Source organism: Theobroma umbraticum, unplaced genomic scaffold (assembly GCF_002168275.2).
Source record: "Theobroma umbraticum cultivar Fairchild unplaced genomic scaffold, ASM216827v3 scaffold_130.0, whole genome shotgun sequence".
NCBI lineage: Eukaryota > Viridiplantae > Streptophyta > Magnoliopsida > Malvales > Malvaceae > Theobroma > Theobroma umbraticum.
In genome coordinates, this window is record NW_018397264.1 from 6,151,204 (window position 1) to 6,170,615 (window position 19,412).

The 19,412-nt window shown below is 37.3% G+C and overlaps 4 protein-coding genes across 4 annotated transcripts; 3 read left to right on the plus strand and 1 right to left on the minus strand.

The window, feature by feature from the left end:
- Window positions 1–3,455: 3,455 nt before the first annotated feature.
- Window positions 3,456–6,449, plus strand: LOC110421836 (28 kDa ribonucleoprotein, chloroplastic-like). Its single transcript, XM_021435525.1, has 4 exons — window positions 3,456–4,255; window positions 5,464–5,565; window positions 5,776–6,048; window positions 6,149–6,449. The coding sequence occupies exons 1-4, from the start codon at window positions 3,803–3,805 to the stop codon at window positions 6,200–6,202; spliced, it is 882 nt and encodes a 293-aa protein (XP_021291200.1). The 5' UTR covers window positions 3,456–3,802; the 3' UTR covers window positions 6,203–6,449.
- A 1,849-nt stretch (window positions 6,450–8,298) lies between these two features.
- LOC110421558 (nuclear transport factor 2-like) lies at window positions 8,299–12,738 on the plus strand. Its single transcript, XM_021435162.2, has 10 exons — window positions 8,299–8,449; window positions 8,597–8,718; window positions 8,854–8,988; window positions 9,508–9,814; window positions 10,223–10,485; window positions 10,600–10,789; window positions 11,013–11,134; window positions 11,216–11,281; window positions 11,738–11,819; window positions 12,389–12,738. The coding sequence occupies exons 2-10, from the start codon at window positions 8,680–8,682 to the stop codon at window positions 12,589–12,591; spliced, it is 1,407 nt and encodes a 468-aa protein (XP_021290837.1). The 5' UTR covers window positions 8,299–8,449; window positions 8,597–8,679; the 3' UTR covers window positions 12,592–12,738.
- A 375-nt stretch (window positions 12,739–13,113) lies between these two features.
- Window positions 13,114–16,280, minus strand: TPR4 (Tetratricopeptide repeat (TPR)-like superfamily protein). The gene is made up of 6 exons (XM_021435658.2): window positions 15,130–16,280; window positions 14,593–14,765; window positions 14,277–14,361; window positions 13,934–14,170; window positions 13,653–13,825; window positions 13,114–13,457 (listed from the first exon to the last, which is right to left on the minus strand). The coding sequence occupies exons 1-6, from the start codon at window positions 15,922–15,924 to the stop codon at window positions 13,334–13,336; spliced, it is 1,587 nt and encodes a 528-aa protein (XP_021291333.1). The 5' UTR covers window positions 15,925–16,280; the 3' UTR covers window positions 13,114–13,333.
- A 995-nt stretch (window positions 16,281–17,275) lies between these two features.
- Window positions 17,276–19,355, plus strand: LOC110421897 (uncharacterized). The gene has a single exon (XM_021435617.2). The coding sequence runs from the start codon at window positions 17,593–17,595 to the stop codon at window positions 19,054–19,056; it is 1,464 nt and encodes a 487-aa protein (XP_021291292.1). The 5' UTR covers window positions 17,276–17,592; the 3' UTR covers window positions 19,057–19,355.
- Window positions 19,356–19,412: the final 57 nt, after the last annotated feature.

Consider the following 19,412-nt stretch of genomic DNA (forward strand, 5'->3'; position numbering starts at 1 on the left):
CCTTCCAAATTCAAAATTTGAATCTCTCTCACAACCTAATTCGTGGGCAGATTCCCGATATACCTAGGACTGCATTTGTTGGTTCCATCATTGACCTTAGTTTTAATCATTTCAGTGGTTCATTACCTAAAGTCTCTTCCAACGTGTATTTTCTAGACCTCTCCAACAATCTTTTGATAGGATCTCTTTTCCCTCTTTTGTGTTATAGTTTGAAGGAGACCATGGGAATGGGCGTTCTTGATCTTGGTAGAAATTTTTTATCCGGGGATATTCGAGATTGTTGGATGAATTGGCAAAACTTGGGGATCTTAAATTTAGATAACAACAATCTTACCGGAAGAATACCAAGCTCGATGGGACCAATACCAATTCTTGCATCTTAAGCTCTCTTAACAAGTTGTCTGGTCCAATTCCTCAAAGCATGTCAACTTTGACATTTTTGAACCACTTGAACTTGTCTTACAACAACTTGATCGGACAAATTCCTTCGAGCACTCAGTTACAAAGCTTGGAGCCATCCAACTTTGTTGGCAACCAACTCTGTGGATTGCCACTTCCAAACAAGTGTTTTGCAAATGGTACAATTCAGATTACTAGAAATGGAAGAGGAGAAAATGACAAGGGATTTGTAACGGATTGGTTCTGGTTCGGCATGGCATATGGATTTGCTATTGGCTTTTGGAGTGTGTTTTTACCTTTGGTGATTGATAGGCGACGATGGAGGTCCATATATGCACTCTTCACTTTTCAAACAAATTTGAAAAATCGATAACTTCGTAAGTATATCTATTTTTACCACGTATCAATTTAAATGAACAAGTTAATTTCATATATAATTGAAAATCATTAATTTTTTTATTACATGTTTATTGCTCTACTTACATAAGTTAAATAGTTTGCACAATCACTTGTTTTAACAGATGAATATTTGTTCTTTCTTTTGAACTTCAAAGACCAACTCAGGGTTCAACAAAATTATGTAGCGTTCTTCAACTTGGAAGCCCCACATTTGGAGGGCAGACTCCATATAACATATACTTACGAAGTCATTTGAAGATAATTTTTTGGTACTATCTAAAGATTGCGAATGCATTTGAAGTCATTGTTTGGTACTATCTTTTATCAACGAAATAACATAATTTTTTTATTTATTATAAATTGACATTTTTCATATCTAAATTTTGTGTGATTTCAATTGTTTTTTATGTGAGATTATATATATTCCCTTTCCTATTCTATGCATTCATCGTGTGGAAGTTGATGAACATATATATGGAATTTTGGAGGACTACATATGTCATTACAATAAAAACAGGAATACAAAGCATTAGTAATAAGTCAACGATCTACCATTCAAGACTTAGAGAATTGATCAAGAAGACCAACGTGTGGACAAAGCAGTACGAGGTAAGACAAACTCTTGAGATTTTTGGCAAATATATGTTGTGCATTCACCTTGTCTTCATCTTATAATGCTTTTGGTAAGTCTGCACCATGGAATAATTAAATTGGAGCATGAATGTTCCTGGAAATTTTGTATTGATGTTGAAGCTTGTAACATTAAGTCTAAAAAGTTTGGGCGTGGTGTGCCCCATGTAACAAAAGAATGTTGAGAATCGACAAAAGTAAACACAAAAAATAAAGGTTAAGATGTGACAAATTAATTGACATTGAATCCCAATGGTTGAAAGCTGGGTAACTAAGTAATAACATCATAATTTGCTGTTATAATATTAAACGGCATAATTCAAAACTACTTTATACTTCTCTTCGATGGAAAACGTTTTACACGTGACTGATGGACTAGATTTTTAATATTAAATTGAGATTCATTGTATCCTCGCAATTTATAAGAAATTAACTAATTAATTGTAAATAGCACTAGTTTTTGATAAAGATTGACTGTTTTAGACAAAGCAATATAGGTAGCAATTTACCGTTGATTCCGTCCATAGGAGAACAAATTGACAGGGCACCTTCCCGAGTCATTTGGACAACTCGCAAACTTGGAAATATTTTATGTTTCTAATAATTTGTTGGTAGGGGTTGCTTCAGAAATTCACTATGGCAACCTTACAAAATTGAAAATATTAACTGTTTCTGGGAACCCAATGTTCTTAAATGTCAGTCTGGATTGGGTTCCTCCTTTTCAACTGGAAATCTTGGGATTGAGATACATTGCATGTAGGGTGGCAGTTTCCTCTGTGGCTTCGTTCACAAAACTATTTCATAGCTCTAGATATCTCTAACTCAACCATTTCAGATAGCATTCCTAGTTGGTTTTGGAACTCACCCTTTCAAATTCAATTTTTCAATCTGTCTTACAACCAAATCCATGGGCAGATTCCTGATATACCTGGGACTGCATTCGTTGATTCCATCATTGATCTTAGTTTTAATCATTTTAGTGGTCCATTGCCTCAGGTCTCTTCCAGCGTGTCTTTTCTAGACCTCTTCAATAATTTTTTGATAGGATCTCTCTTCAATAATTTTTTTCTCTTAATAGGAATATCAAATTTTATGTAATTGTTGATTTTTTTTTTTCATATTTCTTATCTGTCCCTTAATTTATTTCCCTCCATAATAGTATCAAATTTTATGTAATTACTGATTTTTTGTCCATACTTGCTTCATATCTGTCCCTGAATTTATTCTCTTAATAAGAATTTCAAATTTTATGTAACTGTTGGATTTTTTTTTTCATATTTGGACAAATTTACTTCATATCAATTCTACAATTTCCTCGATTTATTTTCAATTGAAGGAATCTAAATTTTATATAATTACTAAATGTTAATTCAAAATTGTAGGGTCAACATTGAAATTGCCTTGTCGTGGAAGGAGAATTAAAGAATCCAATTAAGTTTATGGTTTTTTCTTTTTCTGGGGGGGTTTGAGAGTTTATTTTTTTGTTTGATTTCTGTTCTTGCAGTCGTCTCAATGGCACCACAGATTGATGCACAGCAAAAGATGTGAAGAGACCTTATATCCAAACAATTGCGTACTTGAGGATTGTGAAAACTAGTGTTCGAAAAAGCACAATTCCAATGGAGGCACAACTCCGAGCCCAACTTTCAAGTGTCTCTGTGTTTTTGCTTGTTAATACAAAGGTGAACACCACTATCATTCATGTGTTAATTTCATGTTATTCAACAGGATTTTGAGAAAAAATTAAAAAAAAAAAACAATTGATGACAGGCAGTGTTCAAAATGAACCCAAGAATCTAACATGAAACTGTAATTTTACATCTCTACTCAGAATTTTTCCTATATTCAAATATGTAACTTTTACCAAGACAATGCTATATCTTCTTCTAATCTGTAATTCACTCCCTTAAGTGGATCCTAATTACTAGGATAATTTTTGAAACAAGATAATCATTTGGGGAAGTATGCAATTTCTTCTTATTAATTATTGCTGATGGTTCTCTGAACTGCTCTCCAATCTGAAAATTTACTGCAGTGTTGAGGAGAGCAAATACCACCAAAGTCCACGAGAGAAATCATATATATACCAGGATCTAGTCCCACCAGCAAAAGAAGTGCCCCAGTGGAGAAAGCCCAGTTTAACAGTCTAGAAAACTGATCCATACTGAAAGTGAACTGAACACACCTTATCTGCAGCTCATTGGACAAAATCTGCCCACATCAGCTTGGATAACTTTACACTCCTTCCGGTTCCATGCCTTGTAGCAACTTTTCAGCTCCTACCTCCGCATCCCTCGCAACGGAAAAAACCTCCACCTACCAGCAGTGACTGACTCCATTGCTGCCACCTACTGCAATAACATCCGATATTACCATGGCTGCAACTGCTGCACCAGCAGTAGGCTCATCTTTCTCTCCGTCCATCCAGACCCTCAAATGCATGCGTTTTAAGCAACTGACAGCTGATCATTCTGTCCTTAGATTTCCATCGTCTCGGACGATATCATCAATATCTCACTCTTTCTTCACTCATGAACTTTTCCCCACCAGCGGCACTGTGCAAAAGTGGCGTGTGCTTAAGGTGTCAGCTGCTGTTGCCCAACAAGAGGCAGCCGCAACTGCCCAAGAGGAAGAAAGTTTGGTGGAGGAAGAGGTGAAGGAAGGAGAAGTAGCAGCAGAAGGAGAAGCTGAAGCTCAGGCTGAGACTGCGGCTGAAGCTGAGTCTCCTGTGAATACTAAGCTTTACTTTGGGAACTTGCCTTACAATGTTGACAGTGCCCAACTCGCAGGGATAATACAAGAGTATGGCAGCCCAGAGCTTGTTGAGGTAATTAATTTGACTGATCAAATCTAGTCAAGTGGTTAAGATGCGAGTGTCATGAAGTAAAAGGTTATTAGTTGAGAATTGAGATAGGCAGATTAATTCTCATGCTACTTCCTTACCGGCACATAACTGGGATTTTGTAGTTGTTCTGGCTGAATTACTCGGATTTTAAGCTTTGAGAGTATGAGATCAATGTGGTGCAGAAGGTGGAAATCTTGAGGCTTGATAGATGCAGCATTAAGCTAATTACAACCCAATTTCAATTGTTCACATGAATGAAACTGGCTAAATAGTAAGTACTATATGAAGTTAAAATTGTAAATACGGCTGAAAGGACACAGATTGCGATTCAGCTTGGTTCTAGGGAGTAAAGTTTCGAATAAGTTCAGGCCTGCTAAATGCTGAATGATCAATTCTCAAAATGATATCTGATTCTGGTTGAGTTTTAGATAATAACTCAGGCTTCATTCAACTTCAATCATGTCAAGCTTTTAGTCTTGAACATCTACACACGCTGTTTAACACTGCAGTTTTTTCTTCTACTTGGCTTCTTTATATCAACCTTCTTTCCATTCATTCTACTTTTTAAATCATTCCTAGCATTACCTAAAAAAAGAAACAGATAGGGATGCTTCCCGGTGAATTTACAGAGTTAGATTTAGACATACTATGTAAAACCCAAAATAAGATCACCGTTATCTCATTGACGAACCTGAATTTTCTTGTTCTTGCCCATACTTTAGTTACAACAGCTGCAAGAAAGAGGATGTTTAGGAAGTGGAAGGAATGTTGAACCTCCTTATATATGCAATCACTTTAGTAGATGAAAGATTAGAGAAGGATTACTTACTCACTTACAAGTTTAAGATTTGAGAGGTTTGAAGAAAGACTTACTGAGCTTATTGATTAACCATTGCAGGGTTTACTTTGCTTTCGTCTTTACTGATACAACAGTGTCTAGATTTCAAGCAGCATGCATATTCTGTTGAATTAAGACAAAGGACCTAGAATAAGTAAACTCTTTTTCTTTGAAATTTTTCATATTTCTGATCTATTGGCATTTGCAATGTTCTATCTCCTTATATTCCCTAAGTTATACATGAACAAGCTTTACTTTCACATAGAAATTGCCTTCATCACACTATCATTTATGGCATTCTGTGCGATATCTCATTTCTCTGTTTTCTAATAGATTCTGTGGATGTTTTTAGGTGCTTTATGAAAGAGAAACTGGAAAAAGCAGGGGCTTTGCATTTGTGACTATGAGCGCCGTTGAAGATTGTAACGTGGTTATTGAAAATCTGGATGGAAGTGTAAGAATCACTCTCTTCCATCTATCTATTTGTTGTTGGATAAGTGCATATGCATACTTGAGCACACAATATGAGACTAGTTCTCTTCCGTTGAAATGGCAGATGTCAATTCAAAACGTTCTACTCGACTTCAAGAATGTGATCGTGCAATGTGAATCCATGAATCCTATTTCTTCAAGTTTCAATCCTAAATGAATTTTCCTCTTTCAGGAATATCTTGGTCGAACTTTGAGGGTGAACTTTTCAGATAAACCTCGACCTAGAGAACCTTTATATCCAGAAACTGAACACAAGCTTTTTGTTGGGAATCTATCATGGTCTGTCTCATCTGAAAGTTTGACACAAGCATTTCAAGAATATGGAACTGTAGTTGGAGCAAGGGTTCTGTATGATGGGGAGACAGGAAGGTCACGGGGTTACGGTTTTGTCAGCTACTCAACGAAATCGGAGATGGAAGCTGCCCTTCAATCTCTTAATGGAGTGGTATCAGTTCCTACTTCCGTTCTATGTGCTAATTCTTAACCTTTACGGACATCCATTTAGCAGGGTCCCTAATCCCTTTACCATTTTCTTGATTTCTTAGGAACTAGAAGGAAGGGCAATACGGGTGAGCCTGGCTCAAGGAAGACGACCATAAGATCACAAAAAACGTGAATTCAAGAAGCATTTACAGTAACTGTGAATCTCTTAGAGGAGATGGAAGGAGGGAGTCACTCTGATAATATAGTCAGTCACCCTGAGTGACCTGAAATTCCCTTTCATTTCTCCTTGTCTATACCTCATTTTCCACTTAGCATTTCTTGACTGGAACTTATAACAAATTCTTCATCGCCACCTTTGCTAATATTGATAGTTGCTTTTCTTATGATTGTTTATTGGACAAAGACATCCCAGACTTGTTCTTTTTGGTTCATAGTTGACACTTTGACAACTAACAAGCTCTGTTGTAAGCATGCAAGAACAGGCAGTTTCCAACACCATCTTTAAGCAAAGATTGAGGAACTTGACATTTTAATGCCCTGATGGGGAAAGAGCATGAAACATTAATTAGAACTATGTAATACCATCAGTTACTGTTCTTGATAAATGGAATAAATCATTTCCATTATCCACAGAAGAGAGAAGAAATCCAAGTCATGTTTGTAGTAACTGCAAATTGTTAAAATTTATATGCCTTGTTATGTTAGCTGCAGAACTACCTGCTGACATTTCACACCACCAATTGTTGAAACTCTGAGCTCTGATGTAGTTAATAAAGTTCCATTTGCATTAGTACATGGCTACATGCATTTTTGCATCCATCAAGTTCCATAATTTTGAAACCTAACAACACTAATTTCACTCAAGGAATTCGAAATCTTTAAAACGAGTAACAATCGTTGGATGAAACTAGGGGCTGAAACAAACCTTCAAGTTTTGTTAATTTCCCATGAGTCAAGAACCCATAAATAACAATGGGGGCTGCAATGGCAGGATGCATCTTATTTCTTGTCAAGCTCATGTGAATATAATATGGATTGCATGCCTCGACCAAATAAGTCCATAAACTTAAACACTAGTTTCTACTTTCTGTTTGGATGTTTAGTTGATATTCACTTATGCCAAGGAGAACAGTTTTGACAAAGAAAGGAGTTGGGGCACTGCCAACTATTCTAGCCAACAGCTTGTCTCCATTTTTAGTTCAACCCTTTTTTGGGGTGGAAACTGGTAAGGTCCATTTAGATTACCCTAAATGATTAAGTTCCCCGTTTTAACAAAACCAAAAGATAGCAAGCAGAACACACAGACTGCAGGCAGTAAAGGGTCTGTGGAATGTCTTTAAGGTTGCCAGGCATGAGGCGGGCATGAAACTATAGCACATGATCAAAATCTCAGTGAATGTTCTCCCAAAAGTAATATTGACAAACCCAAAGTGCATATTTCTATACAAGTTTGCTGGGAAAATCAGTAACAATTGCAACCATTTTTCACTGGGGACAATAATTATGTCTTGAATTTTAGCATAACCAAGAGATCAAGTCAATCATAAATTATCATTTGTTGGTTATTATTATTTAATCAAAAAGCATATACCCTTTCTTCAAAAATTAAAATAAAAGGATATAATATCTACAATTAATAATTAATAATTAAAATATTATTTATTATTTTTTATGTCATATAAAGGAGATGTGTTATAATAATTTATTATAATAATGATAATGTGACATGATAATATGAACATATAATAATTTCACTTTCACTCTCACTTTTATCCTCTTATAGATATAAAATAATAAATATTATTTAAATTAATAATAATTAATTAATTATTAATTATATAAATTTATTTAATTTAAAATAATTTTTTTAAACTTAATTGTATGTAATAAAAATTTAAGTATTATGCTAAAAAAATTTACAATTTATTAAGTTATAAAAAGTTCCAAGAAGATTCTGATTCTTCACAAACCATTACAAAAATCCTAAAGATCAAACATTTTATGCTTTTTTCCTTTTTTTATTTTTCTCAAAATCTTTTTAAACAACAAAAAGAAAATTTACAAAAAGGGCGGAAATGGAACAGACAACAGCGGGCGCAAGATAGCGAATGTCCCCTTTAGGGAAAAGGTTGCTCCTTTACTATTTTCTTTTTCATTTTTGAGGTGCCCACACGCGTTCCACCGTTCATAGTGACGGCTACCAAAATTTGGAAATCCTTTGAGGAAACAAAATTAAAAAAGAAAATCCAAAAAACAATAATATAAGGGAAAAAAAAACACCATAAACACTCAAAACAGTCGACAGACAGCAGAGCCAACAAGACTACAACAAAGCACAAAAAAAAAAAAAAGAAAAAAAAAACCAGTGGAGAAAATCTTCCCTCAAATCTATCTTTCCATAGGTAACAACACTTTCTTGTTTTCTCTAAATACCCCATCTCAGATTTCTTCATGTTTTATAGTGTTTTTTCTTTTTTGAGGGTTTTATTTGTTTGGTTTATTTGAGTGTATTGAAATGTGGGAGCTTTTTGTTTTTGGTGGTGTTGCAGATCTTGTGGGTGTGGAAGCAGTGCTGGGATCTATTTGAAAAAGGGTTTTTTTAAATTCTTTTGGTGTTTAGGGAGTTTCAGAAATGGCAACTCCTTATCCCATTCCAGTTACCGCTGCTCAGGTACTGAAAAAGCTATTTCTTTTTGTGCTTATCTTTCCGGTTGTTCTTTTAAAAAGTTGTTATTTTTAATGGTTTTTTGAAGAGTATAGTGGAAATAAAATCTGGGTGTTTTGTTATTCTTTGTGGGTTTTTCAGGTGGGAACGTATTTTGTAGGGCAGTACTATCAGGTACTTCAACAGCAGCCAGACTTAGTGCACCAGTTTTATAGTGATTCCAGTACCATGATTCGTGTCGATGGCAATAACAGAGAAACTGCTGCTGCAATGCTGGTAGTTTCGCTTACTCATTTTACTCTATTGTTTCTTTAGTTTATCAAGTTTACATTTTTTTTCATCTTCCAAAAACAAAGTTATTTACTGTCTTTTGTTGCATTTTATGGAGTTGGGTCATATATGTATTTAGATGATTGCTTCAATATTCACAACAGTTTAGATCATTGAATGTATTAGTGTCCCCATCCAGAAATCTCACTATGTCAATAATCACATTTCAATTTATAATTATACACTTCTATGCAAGCAGTAGTATGGCATAATGCTTCATTTCTAGCAATTCTGTTTTCATCAATCTCTGCCGTATCTTGGTAATACATCTGCTGAGCTATTAAAATCGATTTTCCTTTCCTGTTATGTTTATTTAAATTTAATTTCATAGTTCCATAAAAATGCCCATTTTCATTTATGATTCTACTTCTCATTTTCATTCTGATTTTTACAGTTAGTTTTTGCATTCGATGAAAGGAGCTATTGGCTTAATTGTTTACTTTTTTCTCTAATTTCATTTGAAAGCAAATCCATGCCATCATTATGTCGCTCAACTTCGCCGGGATTGAGATCAAGACAGCATATTCCCTTGAATCTTGGAATGGAGGTGTTCTAGTGATGGTTTCGGGTTCTGTGCAAGTAAAGGATTTCAGTTCCAGGAGGCAATTTGTGCAAACATTTTTCCTTGCACCACAAGAGAAGGGCTATTTTGTTCTAAATGACATCTTTCACTTTATTGATGAGGAACAAATTCACCACCATCCAGCAGTCTTATTAGTACAGCACAATCTTGATTCTAAATTCAATGCTTCAGCAACAAATCCAGAACCAGGTATTTACAATCCAATTTAACTTGTAAAGTTTATGATTCTCCTTTTCAGTTGACCTGATAAAATTTGTTTGTTCTGAAATCCAATGATTACATATATGATTTTGAGGAATCAGTGTGACTGTATAGCTCGTGTTTCTTTAAAAGAATTTACCATCTTAAAGAAAGAATTCTCTATGATGGCTTTGGGACCTAATTCTCCCCTTCTTTTCTGGAATCAAAGGTTATTAATTTCAGATGTTTCTATTATGTCTGATTATAAGGTGATTCTGAAGTATGTATGTGCATTAGTTTTGCTCTTGATATGTATATGCATTAGTTTTGCTCTTGATAATAAATTTCTCCTGAAAACAGTAGCGCAAGATTTGTATTTCCCGATGTTTGGGCTGATAACAATGATTCTCTTTGCAGTTTCAAACTATTTGCTGGGTGGAGATATCCAGGGAAGGGAGTTTGTGGCTCTTGATGATGTTCAAGAAAATGGTCCAGTTGACAAGTTTAGTTTCCCAGAGCAACGATTGCAGCAAGCCCCAGAATCTGAAAGCATTGTGGATAACAGTTCTGTGAAAGAGTCAAATGGTTCACTTCTGCATATGGTGAATACTGTCCAAGAGCATCTGCCTCCTGTTGAGGAATCTGTTGGGGAACCCCAGAAGCACACCTATGCCTCTATTGTATGTACTACAATACTCTCATGAATTTTTTATGCGTGTTTATTAAATTAGGAAATTGACTTGTCTCATAGTGTTGATCTATTTATTTTGTTTTTTTGTGCTTGATTGTTGTAGTTAAGGGTTGCTAAAGGACAATCTGCGCCATCAGTTGCTCCTCAGATTTCTATTAACAAGAACACACCACCTGCTTCTGACTGGGACCACGCTCCCCAGCACAGTACCCAGCAACCTTTTGTCTCCTCAAATCCTGTCGAAAGGTCTGGGGCTGATATGGCTGAGGAAGTTTCAGCCATAGAAGATGAAGGTAAAGCTTCAAGCGTTCCTGCTGTGTTTAACTATTTTCATATATGGGATAATGACATGTAAGAAATTTCAATTCTATGGAAATTCTATAAGACTTTGTTGTTGCAATATCTCAAAACATTCATCAAATACATATTCATGTGGTTTGAAACTTTAGAAGGCAGATTTTGGCTATAGTTTCCAAGTTAAATATGTATAGTTAATTTGCTGCTTGTGTGTTTTAGGTGAAATAAAATCTGTTTATGTAAGGAACTTGCCCTCTTCTGTGTCTGAGTCTGAAATTGAGCAGGAATTCAAGAAATTTGGTGAGATCAGTCCTGATGGAGTTGTGATTCGTAGTCGCAAGGTTCATGTCTTGGCTTTTCTTGTAGTCCTATTAAGATAATCTTGCTTACTTTTAATGCTAAAACATTTTGGTTGCGTGCAGGATGTTGGTGTCTGTTATGCATTTGTTGAATTTGAAGATATGACAAGTGTCCAAAATGCAATCAAGGTCTGAATTTACTTCAATAACCTACAAAAGAACATGTCTCTTATTTAGTAGTTATGCTGTTTCCCAGTGAAGGTGCATTCTGCAAACCTAATCATAGTTTTTAGTGTTAAATTTTTGAAAAAGAAAACTGGAAAAGTCTTTTGCTGAATTATAAGATTTGAAAATCCAAATCGATTTGTGCATTCTGTGCACCTTGGGTGGAAATTCAACATTTCAACATTTTAGTTATATTTTCTATATTTCTGTTTGTTACTCCTGATTTTCCCTCTCTGCACACATAATTCCTTCTGGAGATGAAACCAAACCATCAACATTTTCACCATTGAAAATTGTTGGTTATCTTTTAGTTGTGTCACCAATCCTCCCTTTCCATCCATTTTTCTTCTTTTGTTCTGATAGGACTTTCATTTTGATAGACATTGTGTTCTAATTTTGTCAAATCATATGTGGATATAGGCAGGAGTTGCACAGGTTGCTGGACGAAATGTGTACATTGAAGAGCGGAGACCAAACAGCTTTATCCCATCTCGAGGAGGAAGTATGTATTTCATTCATTTTTTTCTTTTGGTGGATGTATTTCTTTCCCATTAGAATACTTCTATTGTGAACCAAAATGTTGTGTACATGGGCATCTTACAAGCGCCATTATAGCTGTCTCTCAGGTGGCCAAGCATCTCACCTGATGGCAGCTGTGTGGTGTAGCACGTAATATAGGCATATAAGATGCCCACATATAATTGGACATTATATAATGGCCCTCCATGTGCTTATGCTGATTGATAAATGGCATCTTCAGATTGTAGCTGGTTTCAAAGTAGGACATATAGGTGTCTCGCCCGTATGTTTATGGTGATACTGCTGTCATTTTTCTTGATTTTTATCTTTTAAGGCATTAAGGGATGAATTTCTTCATAGCTGTAACTTGTAGATCCTGAAAATCAAATGATAATTGCAGCATCGCGGTAGAAATAATTGATATTTGTTTCTCGATGACAAATATAACATCAAGAACCAACATGGTCTTCTGTTGCTTTGAAATCCATTAGCTATGTTGATTGATATAATTTGTTTTCTAATCTTATCCGGTGTTTAAAATGTTCTGGACAGGGAGGGGTCGAGGCCGAGGCAGCTATCAAACCGATGCTCCAAGGGGGCGTTTTGGTGCTCGAAGTTATGGCAGGGGGGGTGCCTATGATGGAAGTGAGCGAGACTACAGTAGATCGAGAGGAAATGGTTTTTACAGGCCAACTTCTCGCCAAGACAGGGGTTTATCTGGCCAACAAGTATCCAGAATTGGACAAAGTTCATAGAGCCAGCATTCTTTTTATCTTTTATGAAGGGATCAAACTTTTGGTTCCAGCCGCCACAATTCAGCATATTTACCCTTTTGTTAGATTCAACAACTATATATTGGTGCTTTCATTAGCTAGTTTTCTTGGATGTGCTTGGAATAGGAATTACATTATTTTTGGAAAGGGCATCCATCATACTTAATTTGTTCTTTCAACATTTAAATAGGCAATATGTTTGCAAGTTTTGGGCACATTTCTTTTTACTAATGGCCTGCCTCATAAGTTGGGTCTATTTATTCAATAACAATCCCCACAGGTCTTCCTGCTTGATCCTTCCATATCTTTCTTTCCTACTTGAGGTATTTCCAAGTGTCACCATAAAATCTACACGAAGAGAATCCTAACTTTTGCTATTGGGAAGGGGAGAGTGAATGGCTATTTGTAGTTGGAGGTGTAAATGGAAGAGAAAAATCTGGTTGGGAGATAGAAAGGAAGAGGTGGTTAAGGATTTATACGAGGGTCTATTCTGAATTTTTTTTTATTAATGATAAGGTACATGTACTTTTAATTACAAATACCCAAATATTGCTAGAATATTGAAAGTTTATTTTGAAAAAACATAAATATACATGTTATATATATATATATATATATATATATATATATATTAAAATAGGCTGACAGCTGACTCAAACATTGGACCAGTGATTTAAGTACCTAAATATCTTCAGCTTTTGTCGAAGTATCAAAATCTAGTGGCCTATGAACTTGCTGCAGACAAAGCTCCATGCTGAAGAGAAGCCTGAGTTTGGACTTGCGTTGTGTTTTCATCTTCATCTTCTTCTGTTTCCCAGAGGAAACTAGCATATGCTGCAAGAACAAGGCTGTAAAGGAGAAAAACAGTGGAATAAGAATTTTGCCAGGTGGCATTAACAACATACCACCATCTTTATTCAGAACCTACTATATATCTTTAGATCTCCAAGGTATTGCAGAAGAAAATAGAACATGAGTCGAGTTCATAAAAGTAGAATTTTGTTCCATATAGAGACTCGAGAGTCTCAAGTAACTGAAACTACCTATTTTCAGGAGTAGCTTCAACTGCTCGCTCAAAGTAATGTGAGGCTTTACTATGGTCATGGTGAAGATCCCACACCAATTTGGCATATTGTGACATGGTGTCACCATCGCCTGGGTCAGCTTGTATGGCTTGTGAGTAGTATTCTTCAGCTCCTTCAAGATCTCCCTTAGACTGTCATTCCAAGAGGACAGTTACGGTTAAAAGGGTGAAAATGGCACTCAAAAGGAGCAAATGAGCTAATTATGCAGAAAATAACTGAGCAGGATATACAAATTTCACCTGATGCAAAAAATGCGCATAATTGCCAAGAACCAAATGGTTGCAAGGATTTTCATTAACCATCCTCCTATAATAATCCTCAACATCAACATCCCAGATACTATTAGCTGCTTTAACATAATCTGCATGAACCGCAAAGTCTGCTGGATTGGGAGGGTACAAGGATAGGCTGGCTGCCTTAGTTTCTTCTATAGGTTGTGAGTTCTTGGATACCCTGAGAGTTTTCTCCTCTCCAACCTGAGATAAAAGTAAAAAGTATTATAGCCTTGCCAAGTGCCAACAATATGTCACATTTTAGTCTTTACAAGAAAATGAAATAGCTGCACCATGGGTCAAGTATCACCTTTATGTGTTCTTGTTGTTCTCTATTTCCCTCGGCATCATCCTCTATTTCCCAGAGGAAACTGGCATATGCTCCAAGGATGTTGCTGGAAAAAGAAAAGGAAATGAACAAATTAAACTTAAGCTTCTGGAACTGTTTAACAACATCCAGTAGCCAAGGTTTGCATTAAATCATGTAGCTTTGCTTGTTGTTACCCACATTTTTTTCGACAATGAAACCAAGCCAGTTAAACAACAAATATCTCAGAGAGGATTGGTAACTAGTACAACCGAAACCTTAGTTTAAAGTATCCAGCCAAGTATAGATAAGTACTGACCTATCTTGAGGAGAAGCTTGAACTGCACGTTCAAAGTAACTAAGGGCTCTATCTTTGTCTTGGTGGAGTTGCCACACTATTTTGGCATACTGTGACAGAATTTCACCATCTTCAGGATCTGCTAGTGTAGCACGATGATAATAGTCCTCTGCTCCATGAACATCTCCCTTAGACTGTTGAAAGAGATTGAATCATGTCCCATAAAATTGAAACATCATGTTTATTTTCTTGTTTATTCTAGAAAATCTACATCACATAAGCTATGCTATGCATTCTGAAGCAAACTCCATGCTAATATGGAAATGCTACATCAAAGGACGATGAGAAATGATGGGTTTCTTTTCCTCTAGCCCCTTCTGGTTCAGTATTCCAAATTAGGACTAAACTAGAAGCAGCAGTGGCTCAAAAGGCACACACTTAGATAGTCTAGTTGTGATCACCTTATCTACTGCAAACATCTCAAATCTTAAATGCCTAAGATGGTAAGGCCAAATTTAAAGTATTGGGAAGGAAGAAATATATATTAATCAGTCTCACCTGTAAGAATTTAGCATAATTCCTTAGGAACAGAGGATGGCAGGGGTACTCATCAACCAGCCTCTTATGAAACTCTTCAAGATCGCTAGCCTCATCAAGATCCATTGAGCTTAAATCAACAGCATCAGCCATGGTACCAAATCCAGCACCATCAATTCCAAGACCCGTTGCAAGATACATGGGAGGACTCGGTGGTTCAAGATCAACTTCTTCTTCATTGTAAGGACTTTGAATTCTGTTTCCTCTTTCTTCTTCCTCCTCTCCTTCTTCCTGAATCAATTCCATACACTTCTTCCCAAAGCTGAAATCAGCATTGCCTACAGCATCAATGCTCTCTCCAATTGTAACTGTTCTCTCCAATGCCTCCTCCCCGCCTTGTCCATCTTCAAGCCCTTCATTGAATATCGAAAAAGAAGGTGCACTATGCAACATTGTTATATGATGCCTATAAAAGGATTTCTTTGGTGTTCTGGAATCAAGAAACTGAGCTATATCACAAGAACTATAGTCTAATCTTTCTAAGCTTCCTTCAGACTTAGCTCTTCGAAAGCCTCTAAGGTGAAAACTGCCAGATTCTTGATTGAATTCAGAGAACCCTGAAGTTGAATGAGACAGAGGAGACGAATTATGTGAAAATGATGTCAAGTTGAGGTTTTCCTGACCATGACAGAAGAAATTTCTGCTATGGTTACCTTGAAGCAACCTATAAGTAGTATCAAGATCTTTATTTGGACTGTCAGAGAAAGGGAAGAGGAGGCTTCCAATAACTGGGGTTGATGAACTTCTTAGAAGCATTTTCTTGGTGCCCCTTAAATACTTGATCTAGTTTGCCTACCTGAGATTATAAAATTCTGTGCCTATGAACTGGTGAACAACGAAAGCTGAATAAACTAAACTCAATTTGTTTTCCAACGTTAATAAAATAAAAGAAACTCCCATATGATTATGCCTGCAATCTTAAGTGGGGTTGGCAATTTCTTTTTTTGAGCTGAGATCAAGCTGTCTACTTTTCTTCTGTATCTTGTTCCTTGGTTCTAAGGAACATGCTCTAAGGGGAAACAGCAAAACATATTTTTATCAGTTACTACCAATTGCTAGAGTTGGGAAAAGTAAATAACTTGGATTGATACCAAAGTCAAGTATAACAAGATGCACGTGATTCCTTTTTGAGTAAAGGACTTAACATTATCACATGAAGTTTACCAAATAATTTATTTTTTTTGAGTTGCTTTGTGATTCTGGCAGCAGAGAAGCAAGTAGCCAACTGCCAGCCTTATCAGGTCAATTATTATTTAACTCTCTAGCCTGGAGAATGGAAACTAAGTCAAGAAATGAAACCCAAAAAAAAAGGTATGGGATTTCATACCTCAGAAGAACAAAAAGGAACCTATTGCTTGAAAAATGCATGTAATGGGAACGAGGTGATAGCCTAACCTAGCCCCACAGGCAAAATCAATGGAAGGTGGTGTGATGATATAGAGATTGGTGGGTGTGTGTGTTTTTCCAGTCGGGTGAGGTGAGCCATCCCAAATCCTGGTTGTGATTTTGGAAGGGTTAGATGTGCCACAGAAATGTATGACATTAATCTCTGGGTATTACATACAATGCAGGGAATGCTAGAGCCAGGTGATCGGGTTAATCAGATGGCACATGTAGCGTGTTATTAACTGCAGGGTGTCGTTCAAACCCTTAGAGAAGGTTTTTTTTTTCTTTATTTATTTACCTGACTTTATATTTAATGTATTATAGATATTAACCTACCTTCCATGGGCCATAACTGAACGCATTCAAGGTTCAGCAGTCTGAAGGACTCCTAAAAAGCAGTCCATGGCTGCCCACTCTTGCACTTCCAACCACTATTAAGGTCTCAACCCTCAACCAGACGACTAACACAAATTTGTTCTTTTTTCTATAAAAGAAAGAGCTTCTGGAAGTTCCAACATAGGCTAAAATAGAAAAGGGGTTGGGTTGGGTTGGGTTGGGTTTGGGCAGTCAAAAACTCCCACGTCTTGACTTGCAATCCTAATTAAAACGGCAAAAAGAAAACAAACCTTGTGATCCTTTGCCACCTAAAAGAGTCAAAAGTCCCCCACTTCAAATGTTTTTTCTCCCCCCATGGATGTCAAAGAATAACTAACAAAGCGTTAGAAAACAACGGCTCCCCTCGATTAACACAGGCCACACCCCATTTCCAAATGCCCATCAATTCTTTTCTCTCCCTCCTTTAGTTTCTCCTCATTTGTTTCTATTACCTTTCGCCCTTCCCCCATCGTCGTCGTCGAAGACGACGAGATGGGGTCTTTCCTCGTTAATTGACAACAACTGCGTTTGATTTATTAGTTAGTGCATGATTCACTATTTGAAGAAAAAAAGAAACTACGACGAAGAAGAGAAAGGGCTGAATCTTTGACGTTGATATTGGTATTGATATCAATATTGATACTGATATTGATATTGATACTGATGAGGAATATGAACGTTTTAGCTCCATTCCAGCTGTTGGAGCTCAATGTGATCTCGGCCCAGGACTTGGAGCCCGTCAGTCGTCGCAAAATGCGTACCTACGCGGTGGCTTGGGTGCATCCTCAACGCAAGCTGTCGACCCGAATCGACACCCTAGGCCACACCAACCCGACTTGGAACGACAAATTCGTTTTCCGCGTCGACGACGAGTTCCTCTACGGTGACACGTCGGCCGTCATGATCGAACTCTACGCCGTCCATTGGTTCCGCGACATCCACGTGGGAACCGTCCGGGTCATCGTCGGAAACCTTATATCGCCGCCTACGTCTCGGCCGCGCCATCGCCACGAAGTCCAGATAGGGATGAGGTTCGTGGCGCTTCAGGTTTGGAGGCCGTCGGGTCGGCCCCAAGGGATTTTGAACATTGGGGTGGCGTTGCTTGATAGTTCAATGAGGAGCATGCCTTTGTATATGCAAATGGGGTCGTCGGCAGTCGGGTATCGCCATTTGATGGGCGAGGAGATTCAAAACTCCAATAATAATAATAATAATAACAATAACAATAATAATAATAATCCTTCCATCAATAGCAAAAGCAATAACCATCAGCTTTTGCTTAATGGGCTGATCAAACCCATGCTCCGACGAACCAAGAGTGATTCGAGTTCGATGTTCTCGTCAGATTTAAAGTGCAAGAGATCGATTAAAGGCGGGTCAGTGGTTAATGGTGGCTCAATGGTTAATGGTGGGTCAATGGTTAACGGGTCAGAAATTGGGAAAACCTATAGAATTAATTCGAGGGGGAGTTCCATGGTAAATTACACATTTGAGAAGAGTAAACTGGGAAAACCAGGTTCCATTATTAACGGGTCCGAGGATCGAGGAAAAATGGGTTCGGAAGCTACGGGGCTGTCCAAGAAAATAGAAAAGAGGACCAACGAGAAAAACGGTCCAAAAGCTGTGGTGAAATCATCAGCCGCCAAGTCACCGGGTGGGTTTAAATATAACGGGTTGGATTACGGGGCTCCAAGAAAAATGGGTGGGGGTACATTCTGCACCGATTCAGAGTTGGGGCCATCCCCATCCGAGGTGGCAGCAGCCATGGCCAGAAACATGTACCATAACAGAATGGATGAGACAGAAAGCTCCTTCGTGGACGAGTGGAGTTTAGATGGGAGTATCGAAGGGCTTCGGTCAAAGCTGGACAGGTGGAGAACCGAACTTCCACCAGTGTACGACCGAGGTGAATTTTCTGGTTACATGTCTAGCGGGATTCCTGCAACCACCAATAAAACCGGACATGTTCGAAGACACACTGTCAATGAGGGTTTGTTTTCATGTTTTGGTAACGTTTGTGGATGTGAAATCTCCATTTCTTGTGGGCCTAGTGGGGCAGCAGCAGCAGCTAGAGAAAAGGGCAAGTTGCGTCGAACCCATTCCACGGATAACTTGAGTTTCCTTTGAAGTTTGAGAATGATAAGGACTTAATTGTAAAGGTAGTAGTTTTTCTTTTTTATTCGGACGAGTACAAAATGGCGGGGAACAATGGCTTCTGAAGAGTGATGGAAGTCGCTTAGGCCATTCTTTCCCATTTATTTTTCTTTTTCTTTTTCTTACTCTTTTGTATTTCATGTCCTGAAATCACATCCCATTTTATACTTGGGGGAAAAAGAAAAAGAGCAAGAAAAATTATGCTAATGGTTAAGGGTTGTTGCTCGAAATTTATGTACCTTTTGTCATAATTCAAATATTAATATGTGTTTGTTGGGGGTGCTAGAGAAATTGTGTTTCAATACTGAAGGTTTACTTGGATGAAATTA

Bases quoted from the DNA above. Each gene is read 5' to 3' on its own strand.
- LOC110421558 (XM_021435162.2), top strand. From the start codon at position 8,680: ATGGCAACTCCTTATCCCATTCCAGTTACCGCTGCTCAG. The intron at 8,719-8,853 runs GTACTGAAAAAG...TGGGTTTTTCAG, and splicing joins TTCCAGTTACCGCTGCTCAG to GTGGGAACGTATTTTGTAGG. The intron at 11,820-12,388 runs GTATGTATTTCA...TGTTCTGGACAG, and splicing joins TATCCCATCTCGAGGAGGAA to GGAGGGGTCGAGGCCGAGGC.
- LOC110421897 (XM_021435617.2), top strand. From the start codon at position 17,593: ATGAGGAATATGAACGTTTTAGCTCCATTCCAGCTGTTGGAGCTCAAT.
- LOC110421836 (XM_021435525.1), top strand. From the start codon at position 3,803: ATGGCTGCAACTGCTGCACCAGCAGTAGGCTCATCTTTCTCTCCGTCC. The intron at 4,256-5,463 runs GTAATTAATTTG...GGATGTTTTTAG, and splicing joins GCAGCCCAGAGCTTGTTGAG to GTGCTTTATGAAAGAGAAAC. The intron at 5,566-5,775 runs GTAAGAATCACT...TTCCTCTTTCAG, and splicing joins TTGAAAATCTGGATGGAAGT to GAATATCTTGGTCGAACTTT.
- TPR4 (XM_021435658.2), bottom strand. From the start codon at position 15,924: ATGCTTCTAAGAAGTTCATCAACCCCAGTTATTGGAAGCCTCCTCTTC. The intron at 14,171-14,276 runs GTGATACTTGAC...CTTTTATCTCAG, and splicing joins AACAACAAGAACACATAAAG to GTTGGAGAGGAGAAAACTCT. The intron at 13,458-13,652 runs GTAGTTTCAGTT...TCTCCTTTACAG, and splicing joins GAAGCTACTCCTGAAAATAG to CCTTGTTCTTGCAGCATATG.